Source organism: Salvia hispanica, chromosome 6 (assembly GCF_023119035.1).
Source record: "Salvia hispanica cultivar TCC Black 2014 chromosome 6, UniMelb_Shisp_WGS_1.0, whole genome shotgun sequence".
Taxonomy (NCBI): domain Eukaryota; kingdom Viridiplantae; phylum Streptophyta; class Magnoliopsida; order Lamiales; family Lamiaceae; genus Salvia; species Salvia hispanica.
This window is the reverse complement of record NC_062970.1, coordinates 30,791,117-30,810,557: the sequence shown is the minus strand read 5'-3', so window position 1 is coordinate 30,810,557 and position 19,441 is coordinate 30,791,117. Positions and strand designations below refer to the sequence as shown.

Below are 19,441 nucleotides of genomic sequence, written 5' to 3'. Positions count from 1 at the left end.
GATAGAAAGTTTTTATTTTCAGGGGACGGACCAAAAAGAGAAGAGTTTCTGTTTTTAAGGAATGTAGGTAGTAGGTAGACATCACATTCACTAACTCATTCAATTTACGTTTTATTATAAAACTGATATATAAAAATGAGTTTCACATTCCATTTCCTATTTCTACCCACTCTCCTTTATACTCTCTTTGTCCACGAATATGGGTCTCGTTTTTTAATTTCGCTCCATCCGCGAATAGGAGTCCTAGTTCATTTTTACTATATATGGTAATAGGCTCACATTTTCTCACATTTCATTTAAATCTAAAATACATAGAAGTGTGACTCATATACAATTAACATTTTTGTGTACCTACTTTTCTTAACATTTCTTAAAATTCGTATGAAAAAAAAGAGGACTTCTATTCGCGGACGGATGAAGTATTTCTTACACTTCGTGCCGAACTCAAATGAGACTCATAATAGTGGATAGAGAGATCAAGAAAGTTCATATCAACGATCTATATTATCTAAAAATATATTTTGAATAAATTTTTAAAATGTAGCCTCTTTTTTTTTTTTTTTATGTGTCTGCCTCTAATCCTCACCTTTGAGCGTCTTCAAGAAAGGGTGCAAATCATGTCCCTCTACTGATTTTTTTTTTAATAAGTTAGATTATTTTCTTTTATTCATAAATGAGTGGCTTTACTGTACATTTTGTCACAGCAGGAGATCCAAGTCCCTTATATTTGGCTCTTTTAAAAAAAAAAAACTCATTCTATAATGAGAAAGAATATTTAAGAAGATATTATACTCATGTAAAATATATATCTCATTCCCTTGGAGATATTATACTCATTGGACTTGGACTATTGGAGAATAAGTTGTTACGAAGAAAATGTAAATACCATGGTTATTTACTTTACCTTATTATTTAGTAGTATCTCATTGCCTTGGAGTATACTTTTGTATTCCCTGCGTTACACATTAATAGAAGCATTTCATTTTGTGCATTTATTTTGAAAAGATAATTATAAATAGTTAAAGTAAAGAAATAATAAAGTATGAGAGAGAATATTATAGATAAAATTTTTTTCTACATTATTCTCTCTCTTACTTTACTATCTTTCCACTTAACTATTTAATATCATTTTTTTAAAACGAGTGCATAAAATGAATTGCTTCTATTAAACGGAGGAAGTAGTTTGAAGCTAATCTAAAAGTTCAAGCAACTTGTCTTAACTTCTGCTTGATTAACTATCATATATATTCAACTAATCCTCTTTGTATTTGGGGTTGCAAAGTATTGCAGACAAACATACGCAGTAAAAAACAAAAAGAAATATCTTGACAATCAAAAGAAAACAAATTAGACAACTTAATCAAGAAATTCCTTGTCACCCATCCCAAAATATTATTAATAAAATTCACTAGTTTCCAACGAGAAAAAGAAACAAATTCTTATTCTCACTTGTTAATCAAGATTAAAACCTACCACGTCATGCCACGTGGACCTCAACTGTACACCCTGGACCACAGTCGTTACGTTCATTATCTATAATCATAATTCCTCATTACTGTTATTTTAATTTATTTTAATTAAACCTAAAATGGTTTTTCTTTTTTCAAATTTTGAGTTTGATTTTTCCTTTTTTATTACTCACAAAGCAAAGCACCCATCGTCGTTTACTTTTTATCACCTTCTACGCAGATCCCTCTCTCTCACTTCCTTCTCCCACTTTCTTCTTTCGCAGAGATTCAAAGCTGAAGTCCCTCTATAAAAATGTGTTCAAATCTTTGAAATTTTTGGGGTTTTTCTTGCTTCCTTTTTTGTATTGAAACAAGGTTTTGAGCAATACAAGAAATAGAAACAGAGATTTTGTGTGTGTAAACGGAAATGGGAGTTTGCACTTCTAAACCCAAACCCTCCCAAGAGCTCAATTTCCATTCATCAGATGAAATCAGCGATAATTATGCTCCGGGGCAGAATAACGATGAACAGCCAGTTCCGGCGAAGAATAGCGGCGAGAATGCGAGGAATTCTGGAAACCTCGAGAAGAAAAAGGGCGAAGAAGCAGGAAAAAAGTCTCCTTTTTTCCCCTTCTACAGCCCGAGCCCAGCTCATTATCTCTTCTCCAAGAAGTCTCCGGCGAGATCTCCGGCGCCCGGGAGTGGGACGCCGAGGAGGTTTTTCAAGAGGCCTTTTCCGCCGCCGTCTCCGGCAAAGCACATCAAGGCGGTGCTGGCGCGGCGGCACGGCTCGGTGAAGCCCAATGAGGCAGCGATACCGGAGGGGAAGGAGGTGGAAGGGGCGGGTTTGGATAAAAGCTTCGGCTTTTCGAAGAATTTCTATAGCAAATATGAGGTTGGGGAAGAAGTTGGGCGAGGGCATTTTGGGTTTACTTGTAAGGCCAAGTTCAAGAAGGGGGAGCTCAAGGGTCAGGAAGTTGCTGTTAAGGTCATACCTAAAGCCAAGGTGAGATTTTGTTTTGGTGATCTGGTGTTTTTTTAATCTTGATGGGATTTTGTTTTGTGGAGATCTGTTGAATTCAGAAAGGGGTTATATTTTGTGAAGAGCTCAGTGTCTCCGAGAATGAGATTTCATTTGATTAGGTTATGTTTTGGAAGATGGTTGAAATAAATTAATTTGAATATTGGATGATGAGGTCTGGAAATGGCTGATCATTTTGTTAGTATTATGAAGATGAAAGATAAATGCCCGGATCTTGCTTGCCGATTGTCAAACTGTTTGAGATTCTAATGATGTTGTTTGTCTGATGTTGGTTACTTGTTTGTGTTTCTAGATGACCACAGCTATAGCGATTGAAGATGTGAGGAAGGAAGTGAAGATACTGAGAGCTTTGACAGGGCACATTAATCTCATCCAATTTTATGATGCTTATGAAGATCATGACAATGTTTATGTAGTCATGGAGTAAGTTTTGCTTCCTTTGTGTTTGATTATTCTCTTATTTGCTTATAATGTGTAGAAGCATGATCTCGAGTTTTACTTAATTTCTCAGGTTATGCGAAGGAGGTGAACTTTTAGATAAAATACTTTCGAGGTATCAACTTGTATGAACTTGTTTTGTTTTGAGAGGGCAATATCCTGTAAATTTGGATGTTTTGAGCTTGAATATTCGTGTGAGAAGCATCACCTATAATAGGTTATGTTTCCTAATGGTTCAGGGGTGGCAAGTATACAGAAGATGATGCAAAGTTGGTGATGATACAAATACTGAATGTTGTTTCGTTCTGCCATCTCCAGGGTGTGGTACATCGGGATCTTAAACCTGAGGTAGGAGCTTCAACCGTGTGTCTTGAGTTACAAATGGTTTATTGAAAGCCTAGATCGCCTTCTCTTGTGTTATTATAGTGTGTCAAAAAGCAGTTGGAGCTGAATGCTCTTTTTTAGCATGTTTGATTTACTAATGGAATACTACTATTTATAGTATTGTCTAACTGGTCCATGCCTCTTGACCAGAATTTCTTGTTTACAACTAAAGAAGAAGACTCAACATTGAAGGCCATTGATTTTGGATTATCAGATTTTGTGAAACCAGGTTTGTCCGATATGTTCTTATAAAATTTGTGGCGGAAGTTATGATTGACTCGGTTAGATTGACATTGATTCATTTCTTTATAGATGAAAGGCTTAATGATATCGTTGGCAGTGCATACTATGTAGCTCCTGAAGTTTTACATAGAGCATACAGTACTGAGGCCGATGTTTGGAGCATTGGTGTTATCGCTTATATATTGTTATGTGGGAGCCGGCCATTTTGGGCTCGAACTGAATCTGGCATCTTCCGTGCTGTTGTTAAAGCTGAACCAACTTATGAGGAACAACCTTGGCCAACTTTGTCATCTGAGGCAAAAGATTTTGTCAAACGTTTGCTTAATAAGGATCCGAGGAAACGAATGAGTGCAGCTCAAGCCATGTGTGAGTGTCCAATGCTAGTAATGCTTAACCCTGCCCCAACAAAATACACCGATTTACTAACTCACCAAAATATCTGCTGCTTCAGGTCATCCGTGGCTCAGAAATACCAGTGACGTGAAAGCGCCATTGGATATATTGATATTTAAGCTAATGAAAGCATATATGCGATCATCTCCCCTTAGAAAAGCTGCATTACGGGTGGGTAAAGTGTATATTCCTTCAATTTCTTTTGTGCATTGCATTGAAAGATTATCTCTCCACTAGAAAGATCATAAATATTTTTCGGGTTTCAATGATTAGGTAATAGGCGCACTCTGGATAGAGTAACCAACTTAGGTTATTTCTTACTCTAAGGTAGATATCCCAAAATGGACATTCCCTTCAGAGATGTAGGATTAGAAGAGGTGTCTAACATTAGGGTGCACTTCTCTACTGATATGGTTTCATAATTTGTTAGAAATACGCATGCGAAAGTGTCCGGTCATAGGGCCTATTGTGAGAGATATCTTGTGACAATCTGATTTGCTACCTGTTCATTTTAAACTTCTAATCTGCTGTTTTTACTTTGCTGTTGTGATTCCATAATTTCCTTCATCTATCTCTGCAGGCTTTATCGAAAACACTGACAGCGGATGAACTTTTCTACTTGAGGGAGCAGTTTGCACTGCTCGAGCCAAATAAAAACGGCACCATATGTATAGATAATATTAAAACGGTTGGTAGTTGTCACATTGTTCTTGCTATTGTTTGTTTAAATCAAAACTTGGTCTAACTGCCCCACTAATTTGGCCAGGCCTTGAAGAAAAACGCAACAGACGCCATGAATGAATCCCACATCTTTGATTTTCTTGCTTCGGTGAGGCTTTGGATCAAATGTGTTATGAAATGTCAATCGACTGTAACTTACTCTGTCTTTTCTCCACACAACAGCTGAATGCACTACAATATAGAAGAATGGATTTTGAAGAATTCTGTGCTGCTGCTTTGAGTGTGTATCAGTTGGAAGCTCTCGATAGATGGGAGCAACACGCTCGTTGCGCCTATGAGCTCTTCGACAAGGATGGCAACAGGACTATCATGATCGAGGAACTAGCTTCGGTAACACATACTACAATTTTCATAGTCCTTATTTCAGGTAAAGGTTCGATGAAAACGTGGAAACTTAAAGAAAGTGGATGGAATTTTATGTTTCAGGAACTTGGCCTGAGCCCTTCTGTTCCTGTTCATGCTGTTCTACATGACTGGATCAGACACACTGATGGGAAGCTCAGTTTCCTTGGATTTGTAAAGCTATTGCACGGCGTCTCCAGCCGGGCTCTCGCCAAACCTCATTAGGATGCTACTCAGCTTGTTTACGTTGTCGTTTTATAGAGCAATTCACCGCCAGATTCAAGATTCCGGTAGACTACCAGCTTCTGAAGATGAGATACACGAGATTAAGGATTGCTGGAATTCAACACAAGCAGTTCTGCAGCCACTGTAAAGCCATAGTTAACTTCATCCCTTTTTTTTCCTTTTTTTAAACTTTTATTAATTTATATTTTGATTGCAGCTGAGAGCATTTCTCAGCAGGTTGTAGTGGACATTCATACCCTCTCTTCTGACATACGATGCTGACTTAATAACCTTCCACCTTGTATCTTCAACTCCATCTAATATATTCAATCTCCTTTTTTTCTTTTTAATTTGATGCATACAGTTGAAAGAAATCGAGCAAGGAAGTTTAGAGTCCCTAATCTGATGTACCAAACCAAGCCAAATTTAACATTGTCAAAAGAAACCAAAACTAGAAGACAAACAGAATTCCTACATGCAATCAAGATTTTCATTACTGTCTCTTGTCATGGACAACAACAGACCATGGTCTGTGTCACCAAGAGTGCAGAGCCACAGGGACCGGAATCCCTTAACAATTGCCCATACCACAAATCGAGCGCCTTGCACCAATCTCTGATTATAACATGATTGTAGCAGAATCCCCAGTCATAAACGGACAACGTGAACAGTTGTTGTAGCAAGAATTCAAACATTGCACCTAACCAACCTGCTAATTTGCAAGAATCTTGATTATTGACCTGCTAATAATCATGACTGCTCAGGACAACTACCTGGATCATTATCAGCTTCAACTTCACTAGGAAAGACAAAAACATCGGATCATTAACGTGTAGCCAATGAGAAGAGACATAAAAGTTACAGACATTCCAAATATACTATGTAGTAGGAGTAATATATAAGATAAAACTCTAAATGGTCGTCAAGCACAAGAGATAAGATTGATAAGACTTGTATGCATAAATTTTCATGGTTTCCAAAGGCAATACTTTATTCATATTACAGAAGTAATTTGTGGTGGAAGCACATGAGATTAATTCAACTAAGAACATTAGGTAGGCATCTTATATGGGTAAAAAAGACCATTTTCTGCATACAGTAAAAGAATTGCAAGGTCATCACCTGCAACTTTGATGCTTCAAGCAGAACCTCACCCCACAAAATCAGCAGAGGAAGCATCTTACTGAAGAATCTTGAGAACTTACAGGTAAACTGATAAGAGTGAGTTGGCATGCTCATCTAATGTGAAGCAGATTTGGATCTAAATAATATTAATTACTACAAAAAATAAGAAATAAGCAGATACAAAAGAGTCAAGAGAGTACTTCCAGGGCGGGCCAGTTCGGAGCTAGGATGGAGGCATGGAGCTAGCTCAAAACAGGGACTAAAAATGGATAACAGCAATTCAATTCTGAGCATGTCCAATCCAGAATGAAATATAATAAAACAAATTTAAGTGTTTAATTCCACTGTACTAAAATTGTCAAACAAAAATTCTTGAGCTCTACTTGGTTAAAATAATGGAAACATTAGTATGACCTAAGCAAAAATCCCATAAACACACATCGAGTCTAGTCAGTTTCTTCAAAGGTCCCAGTGTCCAAAGAGAAAATGGTGATGCAGTTCTGAACTTCCCAAGGAATTAAGATTAATCTGGTGAATGAGGGCAACAATGACGAAAACCAAACTAACTACTATACATCCATAAGCCTTGAGAGAATGTTAGATTTATGTCCAACTTCATTAAGCAGAAATCAAATAACCAGAACAAAAATCAAGACAAAGTGTAGAAACCAACAAACAAGTTCCAGATAGAAATATTTATTTATTTATTACCCTCCATGTCCAAACTTACAGGTTTTAGTAGAGAGTTTGTCATGAGGGTTTGTGGACCCTTCACAAAAAAGCTCTCAGAATTGTTTTCAAGAGGATGGAATGGTACATTTGAGGCCTGGTTCGACTGGTTAGCCACAGGAAGTCGAAAGATGTGATCACCCCATATGTCATACTGGAATTTCTCCTCCACAGCAATCATAGCCCCTGGTTCACTAATTTTATGGTTATTCAGTTTGGTCCCAGGAGCTCGTGCCTGAGGAGAAATTGTCGATGTCGAAGCCAAAAAAGGAGAATGGCATTCCCAGGAAGGTGAAGACCTCCCAGCACTAGGAAAAGTGGCAGAAGGTAACAGAATGGCTCTACCAGCAAGTTTTCTAGTTGAGTCTAGTTTCTCTCCAGCGGAGTAGCACCAGTTGGTCACATGCCCAGGTGAAGCCTCATTTTTCAACAGGTTGACCTTAGGAGGTTCAGAGGGCTCTCTTTTATCATGTTGCTGATCGGATGGCTCAGAGAAAGGGTTCCTAACTTCCACAGGTTGATTTATATCAAGAGGAACCAGCCATGAACGCTTAGGTGTTAAAGATGTTGCAGGTGATAAAGGTGATGTAGGGGTAGAATTGCTACTCTGACTACTTGAAACTTCAAAAAATCCAGGTACCCTCATGCCACAAGTCTTCTTCTTCCTCCGCCTTCTTCCCTTTTCTTTTCCGATTCTAACAGTGAGACTCCGTGAATCCGATTCAGCTTGAATATCGGAGTTCCCAACTGGTGAAAAGTTTGACAGCTGAGAGGATGCTAATCTGTTTTCTGGTGGATGATCATCTGTGAAAGAGTTCTCATGCTTCTGATGTTCGGAAGCATTAACATGTCCCTCTCCAGAGGCACAACCAACCAGACCTCCAGCAGCAGATCCCAAGAGCAATGCTTCTTCTCCTACTATTGATCCTTCATAACCATTCATGTTGGGAGGCATGGCAGCATTGGTTTTCTTTTTCAACCGCATACTCAAATAATTGACTACACCACTGCCTGCAGATGATTTTTTCCCACTTTTCAAGTTATGATATGTGAAGGCAGTTGAACGTGGAATCAAGAGATGCACTAGTAGAAACAACAATGATGCGGCAAAAAAGATTAGAACCATAATCTTCTTCAACCTCATCCAGAAAGTTGATCTTTTGCAGAAGTTAATCAAGAGCATTGGTGAGCTTGCTCTCATGGGTATCACAAGGATGCCAGCTGCAAGTGACAGTTCAAGGTCCCTCTGTATGGTAGCCATGGAGAAATCACTTTGATACAATATCTGAAGCATTACAGATTCTCCAGGTGGTAAAGTAAAACCTTTACAATTAAGCACGAGAAACCCATCTAAACCACAATCCGACCCTGAAACTCCAATGCGTACTACCTCCAGAGGAAAATCTCCCATATTCTTGGCGTACACTTCTTTAATCAAGGGATGAGAACACAGCGACTTCTTACCCTCTGTGGGGTGCAAAGTTTCCGGGGAAGAAAAATTTAGTTGGGATGGGAAATTCATCTTAAATTCTAAACTTCGCACAGAATCAGACCCATCTAGCAACACCAACGAAACTGATCCACCAAATCCTCGGAGAGGCAACCACTCCACCCCAGAGAGATTATTCCTGATGAGAGCCGAACTCCTCCATTCACAGCGAACAGAAGGTTGGAAGAGGACGGGACCAAAAGATGCGCTACCATAAGGATGAATCAGAGCTTCAGTCATCCCATCCTTAGCTATCGAGAAACCATACTTTGTTGGAGCAATTGATTTGTTACCCACTATAATGCTGGACGAAGATGGCTGTAAATGCATCTCATTTGTGCGGCAATTATCTATGACTTCTCCAGAATTTAGAATAAGCTGCACCAAAATTGGTTGATTACTCGGGTTTTTAACAGCTATCCACTCGGAACAATGATTTCCAACCTCAACCATTGGGAACAGAACTTCATCATCATCAAGAACAGACATGAAACTTGCTCTGGCCTGAGATTTCCAGTTACTGAGCACCAAGTCATCTGCTTGTCTTCTATCCACTGCCTTCAGATAACAATTGACAGTCATTATTTTCTTAAATTTGAACTTCAGACTTTTTGCAAATACATAAAAAGATTCTACAAGGATAGAAACTATATGGTTCAGGAAAAAATTATAGACTAACTACCAACTTTATACACATGCTATTATGTACCTGTTTAACCTCTACTGATCTTAGAAGAAAGCTTAATGCCTAATCTAGCTTCAACAATGAAGTAACGAACAGAAACAGCTACATTTCTTGACACCAACGCCATCATTATATGTTACTACTATGACTTCATGATATGAGTCAGACTTGTACCATTAGGGTTATGTTCTCTTTGGTTGTAAATTTATCATGGGAAAAACAGGGAAACCAAAATTCTCTCTCTTTAAATCCCTCTATTCTTTTCCATCCTTATCAATACATAAAAAGACATCACCTATTTTTATTCCTCCTTTTTACTCCAATAAGGTAAAATATTATGTATAGGTATGAGAATATTCTCATATAGGGGTGAAAAGGAGGAATAAGAAATGATAAAATTCTTTTTATAGATAAGACTCAAGAAGAAAGGAGGGATTTAAAGGCAAGAAACTTTCTTTTATCCTTTTTTCATGATAAATTTACAATCACGGAGACCACAGCCTAAATAGTGCAATCAATGCAAGAATCCAACTCTGGTTGTTGAAAGCTATAAATAAAAGCCCTTAAAAAACTTCAGTTACAGTTCGACCTCAGCATGGTATAATTTAAGTAATCCAACTCTGGCTTCAATATTTACAAAGTGAAGAACTTGCACACAAACACAATTAACTAATCCAAGAGAGTTCATTTGTACAAAGAAAATGAATCAGGGGTGTATACCTTGAGACCAGTAGGTGGATGCACGTCATTGTCAAAAGACTTTTTTCTGCCTTTGACACCAATAACATTAGTCATCTCCTGGGCATATATAGTAGCGGAATCCAATTTTTGTCCTGCAAAAACATTGATTACATCTATGCAAGATATTTCAATCTGAGAACTTCTTGTGTCATTTATCTCTACAAGCAAATTACATGTCATGTCTACTTCATGAATCGCCCGATAGCTTATGACTGCTACTTGTGTGACAGACTTAGGAAAAAGTACAAGTCCTTCTACAAACTTAACTTGAAAAGTGTCAGCACTATCTCCTACTTGTCTGACCTTGATAACACTCAAAACATGAGGACCATCATTTCTCACCGAGAGAGCAACAACAGGTGCACTTGTATCAGATGGAACCAAGGCCTCTAGAGATACTGAAATATAATCTGTATCTAAAGCTGGACTTAACATAAACTCCGCTTCAAAAGGTACTACAACAGTTTCTATCTCACTGGCTGAAGATTTCACTAACTGTAGACAGAAAGCACCAACAATTTTTCCCTCAAAATGATCTGAAATCTCTAATTCCATAATGGCCTCTGTTAGCTGAGAAGGAACCTCCCAATTTTTGTGAGGCCTTACGGAAATTTCAGGTAGACGACTATCAGCGCTTCCAACTTCCAACCACTCTTTAGGTCTTAATATCCCTTGCTCACTGGAACCCTCCATACTGCGTGCACTGCAAACAGCTTTTGACAAACGGGAATTATTTCCAGAGGAAATGGATATCCAAGCAGTTATCTCTTCCACATAGAGAGCTTCAACGTAAGGATTGAAAAGAGACAAGTTCTTCCTCCACCTTCCATTAGAAGAAATATTGAAACCATCGAGAGGCTTTATGAAATAAGGAGAATCAACAGCAAAGCCTTTAGCCTGAATCACGAACCCCCCGAAACTAGTCTGTAAAACAATTTGAGCTGAGGATAGGCCCAAATTTCTAGGGAAAAAAGTGAAACATATTGATCCAATATCTCCAGGAGCCAAGAATATTTCACTAAAATTACATGGATAAAACTGTGAATTGCTGCTGTAAGGATAATGGATAGTTAGAACACTATCACTGTGTACATTCTTCACCGTTATAAAGGCTACAGAAGGATAATACAAATTCTTTTGTCCCCAATCAAGCAGAAAGGGTCTGACTTCCACAGGGGGTCTAGAAACACTATCCCAAATGACAGAGTTAACTCCCTCCGCATTTTCCCCTGATTTTGACGTGTGAGTTCCATGGTCAAATAATGTGCTCATACAAGATGAAACATCCACGTTTTGGCCATTGTTGGTGCTATCCTCGGACTGGGATCCATGAAAATCATCTGGCTCATTCAACGAACACAAAATAACTCTGCCAGCAAAAGTCTTGAAGATACCGTGCTTGGCTGGCCAGCTGAGATTACTCCTCTCTTGCTTCAGTCCAGGCAGAAATCCTTCAGACTGAACATTATAAGCTTCATCTGTTGCATCTTTTTCAATAGCAACTTCATCAAACGAAGAACCAGACAATGTTGAGAGGAAACAGAAGGAATTTGGATCTGGACATATATTGTCAAGGCTCTGTTGCTCAACAGCATTTCTAGATGCTAACAAACTAAAATCGCCATCAAAAATCCCCAGAGAACTTGTATGAGAATTGGAAGTATAGGTCTTGCACCTATCAATTTCTATCTGGCGTTCTGCTTCATTTAACGAGCATTTGTCACACGAAGCCAGAAGGAAAGCAGCACACAAAAGAACCACCAGCACGTGCAAATCCTTGGCACAACCACAAAGCCCCCTAAAAACATGCACCAAACAGCTTCTATCACCAACAGAACGCATGCAAAAACATTCAAACAACCACCATAACAAAATGGGAGAATCCAAATTAAATTAAAACCCGTATTTCACCATGTCTAAATTCTAAAACATTAAAGAAACCATAAGCAACGCTTTCAAATAGCACACAACAAAAAGTTATCTTTCTAAAAAATTATAAAAACGGCCCATTTACAAAATTAACAAGTTCTATTTAAAGGAAAGGAAACCCAAAAAATTTCCTTGCATAAACAGAATACAAAGTTACACAACTCTCTCTAACTCTATCCACCCATCACCACAAAAGCATCTCCGGAAACAAACCCAGAAAAGGAAACTCATGATAGACCAACATAAAACAGTAAATACCAACTATTTTTTCCATTTCAAAACTGAAACTATCTCAAAAAAACGGAAGAAAGCTATTCAACTCTTATGTAAAGAAGTACGCAACAAAAGGATTGAAAACTTTTGAATAAGGAAACAGGAAGAAAGAAGAAAAGATTTTGAGGATAAAACGAGGAAGGTTGATGGAGTTATTACCGAAGATAGAACATGGAGGAGAGCTGCTGTCTGCGAGCTTCGATCATCAGGGTTTGCGAGACGATTTCTCGCAGCAGAAATATCTCATCACATATAAGAATATGTTTTTTTTTCCTTTTCCCTTTGAATTAAGTAATTTTTTTTAAAAAAATTTACGACTTTTGGATTTCGGCTGAGCAGATATCGAATTACACGCACAACACACAGTGAGACAATGAATGGCCTCGGAGAGCGAGAAGAGAGAGTGAGAAGGCGTATATACCATTTTGCCCCTTGGCAGATGTCGTATTTTGACTATTTTGGTTAATATTGATGATGTAGTTGCCAATTAATTAAGCATCTTTATTTAAGATGTGACAGAGCATTAAACCAAACAATACAGCCCGACGGGCTGACAATTTTTTGCACGACACGAATCCACCCGTATGAAATTATTAGATATGCGTCAAAGTTTATTGGGTTCATGTCCTTATCGTGTCAACACGAAAACTTTGTGTCGTGTTCGTGTTACACGTTAAGAAAATAATATTAATATATTATAATATTATTATTTTATTATTTATTTTAAAATTTTAAATTTATTATTAAAAATAATATTAATATATTATAATATTTTTATTATAGTGTCATTATTGTGTCGTGTCATATATGTGTTGTTATCGTGTCGCGTTGATCCAAAGTTATTCGTGTCGTGTTCTGTTCGTGTTTGGAGTTTTCTTAACGGGTCGTATTCGTGTTTGTTGTTATCGTGTCGTGCCGTTATCGTGTCGACACAATAATGACACAACACGCTCAATTTTTCACCCCTAACTGCACTTATTAACTTGTGTAACTATTTTTACGGTGCGAGTAAAAATTCAAGAAATCTTATATTAGAACATCTCCAAAGGAAATGGTAAATGAAGAGATAAAGAGAATTAACTATCATATTTACTTCTTCTTGATAAAATTTCATGATCCAATGAAAAAAGTATTTGGAGAGGCAGTATACCTTCTTTCATATTAAGAAGGTATCTTTACCTATTCATGGAAGGAAATGTAAAAAATTAATTATTTTTATTTGCCTTCTCAATTTACCTTCTTCTCTTTTCTCTTGGAGTCCATTTCTTTTTAAGAAAGTATAATTGCCTTTTTGAAAAAGTAAATTAGAAATATACCTTCTCAACTTGTCTTTCTCCCTTGATACGCTCTTACTAGAAGTATATTGAATGGATTATGAACAAATTATTTAACTGATAATTCTACAAGTTTGCAGCATGGTTGGCATAATAGTAGCCAGCTTTTTATTCTGCACTCTACGTTACTATGAGTTAGTATACAATTAGAAGAAAGTGTAAATTGTATTCATGACTATGTCCAAAAAGAGGTACTACTACTACCAAATGCGCATTCTGATTAAAATCTGTTGATTATTAAATTTCCAACGAAAAATAATAAATTTTATTAGAATCATTAATTCTATTTAAAGGTTAATTAATAACTAAATCATAAATAAATTATTAAATAACTACTCGCATTCTAAAAAGAACAATACAACCCAGTAATGCTAAAATTACTTACTTTTATCATAAATGTGGACCATGGAATTTTATACTGACTTATTAAGAGCATCAACAATTCACACGCTGACACATTATTGCAAGGGAGCAAGCCATTGGCTCAGCCGCGCCCATGGCTCTTGAACCAAAATTATCGCCACTTGCAATTGCAATCATAGCGTGAGTGCATCGTATGCACAGAGTCGCGATTGGTGGAATTTAAGGCGATTTAATTTATCTTTACTTATTAAACTGAAAATTAATTTTAAAGTTCGTGAGAAATACCAAATTTTAGCTAAAATTTATGATTTTAGGGACCAATATCCCTATTTTCGAATGCACCAGCAGAGTACAAGTAAAGATTGCAATAATTAACCTCAAAATTTGAGGCGCTCAAGATGGATTGATTTTATTGGTGCTTGATTTGTTCATGTTTGTGTGATTGTAATGCTTAGTTGCATCTTATGTTTTACGGATTAACCTAATATTTGTGTGTGATTTCTAAGATATGATTCAACAATCTATTCAATATTTATTTGTAGTAACCCCTCTTGAAAAATAACGAACTAACATATACAAAGTAATTCATTTGTATTTGTGGATAGTGTGATCACTCGGTCAGAATATGAAGTTGAAATATCACAAGTTTAATATAATTAGGTTGGTAATTAAAGTCATATTGTTGATTTGAGTTGAGACTATATTGAATGCATGGACTATATATGCTTTCAGCTTGCATATCAACCCAATTCATATAAATTCTGACAATATCCTAATTTATTAAATTGTGTGTAGATAGGTGAAGAAACCCGCTTACCAAAATTGCCTCTTTCATGTCACATTCCCAAATTTCTAACAATAATAAACTCTATTTGAAAATTTTACAGTGGATTCTGGATGGGACACCAGAGTTGAGTTAGATTTTTCGAATTATACTTAATTATTCAAGTCATTATAAAGGTAGTTGACTTGAATTTTATCAAAAATACTACTCCACTCTATAATTCAGTAGATTTCAAAGGCGTAGGTCCTTTTGTTCCATCAAGAAAAATCGGAAATTATGTGTAGTAAGATTATATAAAAAGAGGGAACATAATACAAACATTATGGGCTATATAGATCAAAAAGTGGTAACCACTACCTCGTGCGTGTTTGTTTTACAATGGACCATAACCAGCTAATTAAATTTAATTTTTTCACCAGAATAACCAAATAAATTTTTTATTTAATTTTCAGCTTTTTTGCAAGAATAACCAATTAAATTAGATATCACTATGCATTATTCAAAATTGTCGGAGAATCTTTGTGCGTCAACAGAGTAGTTCATATTCACTATTTACATAGAGTTTTCCCATATTAATATTGACGATGCGTGGGATGTGCCAAATTATTGTCCCCAAACATTCTTGAATAATATATTTATTGATCGAGCAAGATATTGACATATAAATAAGTAGTACTCCTACTACATTAATAGTTTTATCATCGAAAATTAAGTTTTCAAGATCTAAAATAGTATTCCCTCAGTCCTATGAAAATAAGAACATTTGGGACGATACAAAAAATTAATGCATAATTAGTAAAATTATAGAGAGAATAAGAAGGATAATTAAAACAATGTTAATGGATAGCGAGACCATTATTATTAGTTTAATAGTGAATCTTATAAGTTGTAAACATATGTACATGATTAATGAGTTGGAAAAACTTTCCATAAATAGAAATGAGCTTTTTTTTTATGGACAGATGGAAAGTGAAAGTGTTCTTTATGGAACAAGGAAGTACTATATACTCTCTCTGTCCCATTTTAGGAGTTCCATTTGAGTTCAGCATGAGTTTTAAGAAATGTAAAGGAAAGTTAGTGAAAAGAAATAGTGGAATGCGGATCTTACTTTTATATACTCCCTTCGTCCATGAAAAATAGGACACATTTGTCATTTCTGGTTGTCCATGAAAAATAGGGCACATTCAAATAAAATGGATCACACATTCCACTAACACTACTTCTCTTTTACTTTTTTCCCTTTTCTCTTACTAATAATATGGACCCCACATTCCACTAACACTAAATCTCTCTTATTTTTTTCCCTTCTCTACGTTTTTCGCTTCTCTCTTACTTTACTAATTCTACATTAAAATTCATACCATTCACAAAGTGCATATTTTTCATGGACGGAGTGAGTATTAGTTTTATAATAAAATGCGAGTGAAAAAAAAGTTAGTGAAACGTGAGGTATATTACCATTTATGAAATATTCCAATCGATACTTCTAAAGTGGAACATTCATATATAGTAAATTGAGACTGCTAAAATGGGATAGAAGGAGTAATATTTTAATTGTATCTTTATTTGATATAAAAGTGCCCTATGGTTTTCCGTTTTCATTTGAATATGTTAATGTTAATATGTTATAAAGTATATAATTTTTTTTATCAACATAACTTTATATCTTATACTCCATTTATTAATAATTTCCTTTTAAAATGAAATTATGAATACTTTAATTCTTTGTATAGAGATTAAAGACACTAAATGAAATCAATACTGAAAAGAAATATACGTAATAACTATTTTTCTAAGGGATTGTCAAACAAGCTTATTAAATTATAGAGTGAACTATAAAAATAGTTAATGGACTATGCGTTTATCTCGCCAATGAACCCTGGACTTTAAAAATATCCTCAGACAACCCTGGACTAAGCATTTGTCTCGAAAATAGTCCTTTTTCACTATTTCGTGACGAAAATACCCTTTTGAGGGGTTTGGGCAATTTAGTCTTTTTACATTTTAAATCTGATATTATTTCAGTGATGTACTAAATCTGATATTATTTCAAAATTATCATTCTTCTTCCATTTTGCCATCCTTCACTTTGTTTCTTTATTTCAATATTAGATTTAATTTTATAAAATTAAATTTTAAATTTTAATTTTTAAATATCAATAAAATTTTTTAATTATTAAAATAACTATTAAATAACAAATTAATAGTTTTAATCAATATTTGATAGTGTCTAATATTTAATCAATAAGGTACGACGACGCCTTAGTTTTAATCAATATTTAATAGTTTTAATCATAAATAGATCATATAATATGATTTATTCCAAAATAAATATGCATCTAATGTATAGGAGAATTCGACTAAAAATATTATGAAGTTGACTAAAAATTTGATATAGGAGAATTTTTGTTGAAATTTTCTAGTTAATTTTAATTGTTTTCAAATTAATAAACGAAAATTATATTAGTCTTACATTAGATGCATATTTATTTCGCAATAAATCGTGTTATATGATCTATTTATGATTAAAACTAAGGTTTCTTCGTACCTTATTGATTAAATATTTGACACTATCAAATATTGATTAAAACTATTAATTTGTTATGTTTAATAGTAATTTTAATAATTCAAAAAATTTATTGATATTTAAAAATTGAAATTTAAAATTTAATTTTATAAAATTAAATCTAATATTGAAATAAAGAAACAAAGTGAGGGATGACAAAAGGGAAGAAGAATGATAATTTTGAAATAATATCAGATTTAGTACATCATTGAAATAATATCAGATTTAAAATGTAAAGACCAAATTGTCCAAACCCCTCAAAACCCCCCAAAAGGGTATTTTCGCCACGAAACAGTGAAAAATGACCAATGTCGAGATAAACGCTTAGTCGAGGGTTGTCTGGAGATATTTTTAAAGGCCATGGTTCATCGGCGAGATAAACGCATAGTCTAGGGACTATTTTTGTAGTTCACTCTAAATTATATGAGAATATATTTTATTATTATTATTATTATTATTATTATTATTATTATTATTATTACCGTATTATATATTTTAGATATTATGGTTTCATAAGAAAAATAATCCAAGATGATGAGAAATTAAAAATGTCTATTCATCTTTCATCATGCTTTGAGGATAAGCGTTCTGGAGTGTGGACGGATTCACCATACACGTCTAATTCAATTCGTTATCAAGTAAAAATGTTTACGATAAAATGTTTCTTTAATTTATTAAAGAGTCGGTATTATTATGATTTATGAGCCTTTAACTTTTAATTATTCCGACTTCAGTAATTTATTACTCCATTATATTGCATGTGCATAACAAATTTGAAAATAATGTTGGGAAAACACATGTTTTCTAAATTGTGAACACCTAAATAATCTAAATATAAGTTTCCGAAATCTCAAAATACATTAATTAAGCTTAATATATTCCGTATACACCTACACCAACTTTATCTGCAAAATTGATCACGGATGGAATATATACTTGAAGTCGCCAAATTTTATTTAGAGTATATTGCCAAAATTCTTAGATGATAAATTATTGAAAATTATTACTAGTAGTATTAATTTACTAATATACAAACTGGGTTTCCAAGCCGAGTTAATTAATAGTAATAATTATTTGGCAAATGATGGTGATTGTAACTTAATTAAACAAGCATGGATTATTTTGACTTCGACAATATTGATTCAAAAAGATTCCAGTTGCACAATTAAATAATATGGCGGATTCCATTTCAAATAATTCAAGATTCACGCACTTCTACTTTCTATGTCCAAGTCGAATAATATTGATTCAAAAAGATTGTAACTTAATTAAACAAGCATTAATTAATTTGACTTCGACAATATTGATTCAAAAAGATTCCAGTTGCATAATTAAATAATATGGCGGATTCCATTTCAAATAATTCAAGATTCACGCACTTCTACTTTCTATGTCCAAGTCGAAAAATTCGACATTTTGGATCGACACTTTATAAGGTCAGCTATGGTGTAGACTATATAGGTGGAAAAGGGTAATATTATTTGAATTTGTTGCCATCGTCTATTCCGAATAAGAAAGAAAAAAATTATTAGTAGTGTTGTTGAGTCACGTACTATATAAATAATGCCAGTACATTTTCAACAAAAGTATTGTGTAAGATCGTATTAATTACTATAGTTTGATCTTTGAAAGGAGCTGAGAGAGAAACAATCTAATTTCTATATTTGTTAAAATGTTCAGAAAAGATTTTTTTCGAAAGAATTACTATAATATTTTGTTTCCAACTTAAAATTAGGGCTGGATAATCATATGGGTTGGATAGTTTCAGATTCAGTTGCTATTGTGTCAATCCGACATCAACCCAACCGAATAAGGCAAACCCTAACACAATCCAAAATTATCGGGTTCTAATTTGATAGCAACTCATTAACTTTGTGTGTGTTTCTGTAGGGTTTTCATGTCATGTCGAATTAAAATTGTCAACCCTTCTGTTAACATTAGTATGTTACGATACAATTTAGCTTGACACGCCACGATAATGACCTGAATATAATATTACACGATTAAAACGTGGTATCACATAATTAAAACATATGAATGATTAAAATTTTATCACAATTTAAATCCAAATAATAAAACTAAAGTATAATACCTTTTTAAATAATAAAAATAATTAAAATACTAATTTTATTTCTTAACGAATAATCCGAATTCAACCCGAAATCAT

At 34.7% G+C, this 19,441-nt stretch overlaps 2 protein-coding genes across 19 annotated transcripts; one reads left to right on the top strand and one right to left on the bottom strand.

Annotated features, from left to right (window-relative positions):
• The first annotated feature begins 1,665 nt into the window (after positions 1 to 1,665).
• LOC125194314 (CDPK-related protein kinase-like) lies at positions 1,666 to 5,606 on the top strand. The gene is made up of 11 exons (XM_048092474.1): positions 1,666 to 2,454; positions 2,783 to 2,913; positions 3,002 to 3,043; positions 3,168 to 3,276; positions 3,463 to 3,541; positions 3,625 to 3,921; positions 4,007 to 4,119; positions 4,529 to 4,636; positions 4,715 to 4,777; positions 4,852 to 5,019; positions 5,116 to 5,606. Exons 1-11 carry the CDS (start codon positions 1,876 to 1,878, stop codon positions 5,254 to 5,256), a joined length of 1,830 nt encoding a protein of 609 aa, XP_047948431.1. The 5' UTR covers positions 1,666 to 1,875; the 3' UTR covers positions 5,257 to 5,606.
• A 24-nt stretch (positions 5,607 to 5,630) lies between these two features.
• Positions 5,631 to 12,564, bottom strand: LOC125194313. Of its 18 annotated transcripts, none has more exons than XM_048092464.1 (6): positions 12,387 to 12,564; positions 10,005 to 11,823; positions 7,112 to 9,157; positions 6,379 to 6,468; positions 6,030 to 6,055; positions 5,631 to 5,968 (listed from the first exon to the last, which is right to left on the bottom strand). In XM_048092464.1, exons 1-5 carry the CDS (start codon positions 12,431 to 12,433, stop codon positions 6,053 to 6,055), a joined length of 4,005 nt encoding a protein of 1,334 aa, XP_047948421.1. In that variant the 5' UTR covers positions 12,434 to 12,564; the 3' UTR covers positions 5,631 to 5,968; positions 6,030 to 6,052. The 18 variants fall into 18 exon arrangements, 16 of the variants coding, with proteins under 16 accessions (XP_047948421.1, XP_047948420.1, XP_047948425.1 ...); XM_048092463.1 differs by having other exon boundaries at positions 5,631 to 5,965; XR_007171743.1 differs by having other exon boundaries at positions 5,714 to 5,871; positions 5,966 to 6,055.
• Positions 12,565 to 19,441: the final 6,877 nt, after the last annotated feature.

Bases quoted from the DNA above. Each gene is read 5' to 3' on its own strand.
- LOC125194314 (XM_048092474.1), top strand. From the start codon at position 1,876: ATGGGAGTTTGCACTTCTAAACCCAAACCCTCCCAAGAGCTCAATTTC. The intron at 2,914-3,001 runs GTAAGTTTTGCT...TTAATTTCTCAG, and splicing joins AATGTTTATGTAGTCATGGA to GTTATGCGAAGGAGGTGAAC. The intron at 4,778-4,851 runs GTGAGGCTTTGG...TCCACACAACAG, and splicing joins TCTTTGATTTTCTTGCTTCG to CTGAATGCACTACAATATAG.
- LOC125194313 (XM_048092458.1), bottom strand. From the start codon at position 12,433: ATGATCGAAGCTCGCAGACAGCAGCTCTCCTCCATGTTCTATCTTCG. The intron at 6,469-7,111 runs GTAAGTTTGGAC...CACTCTTATCAG, and splicing joins CAAACTCTCTACTAAAACCT to TTTACCTGTAAGTTCTCAAG. The intron at 5,872-6,378 runs GTGATGACCTTG...TGTTATAATCAG, and splicing joins TTGAAGCATCAAAGTTGCAG to AGATTGGTGCAAGGCGCTCG.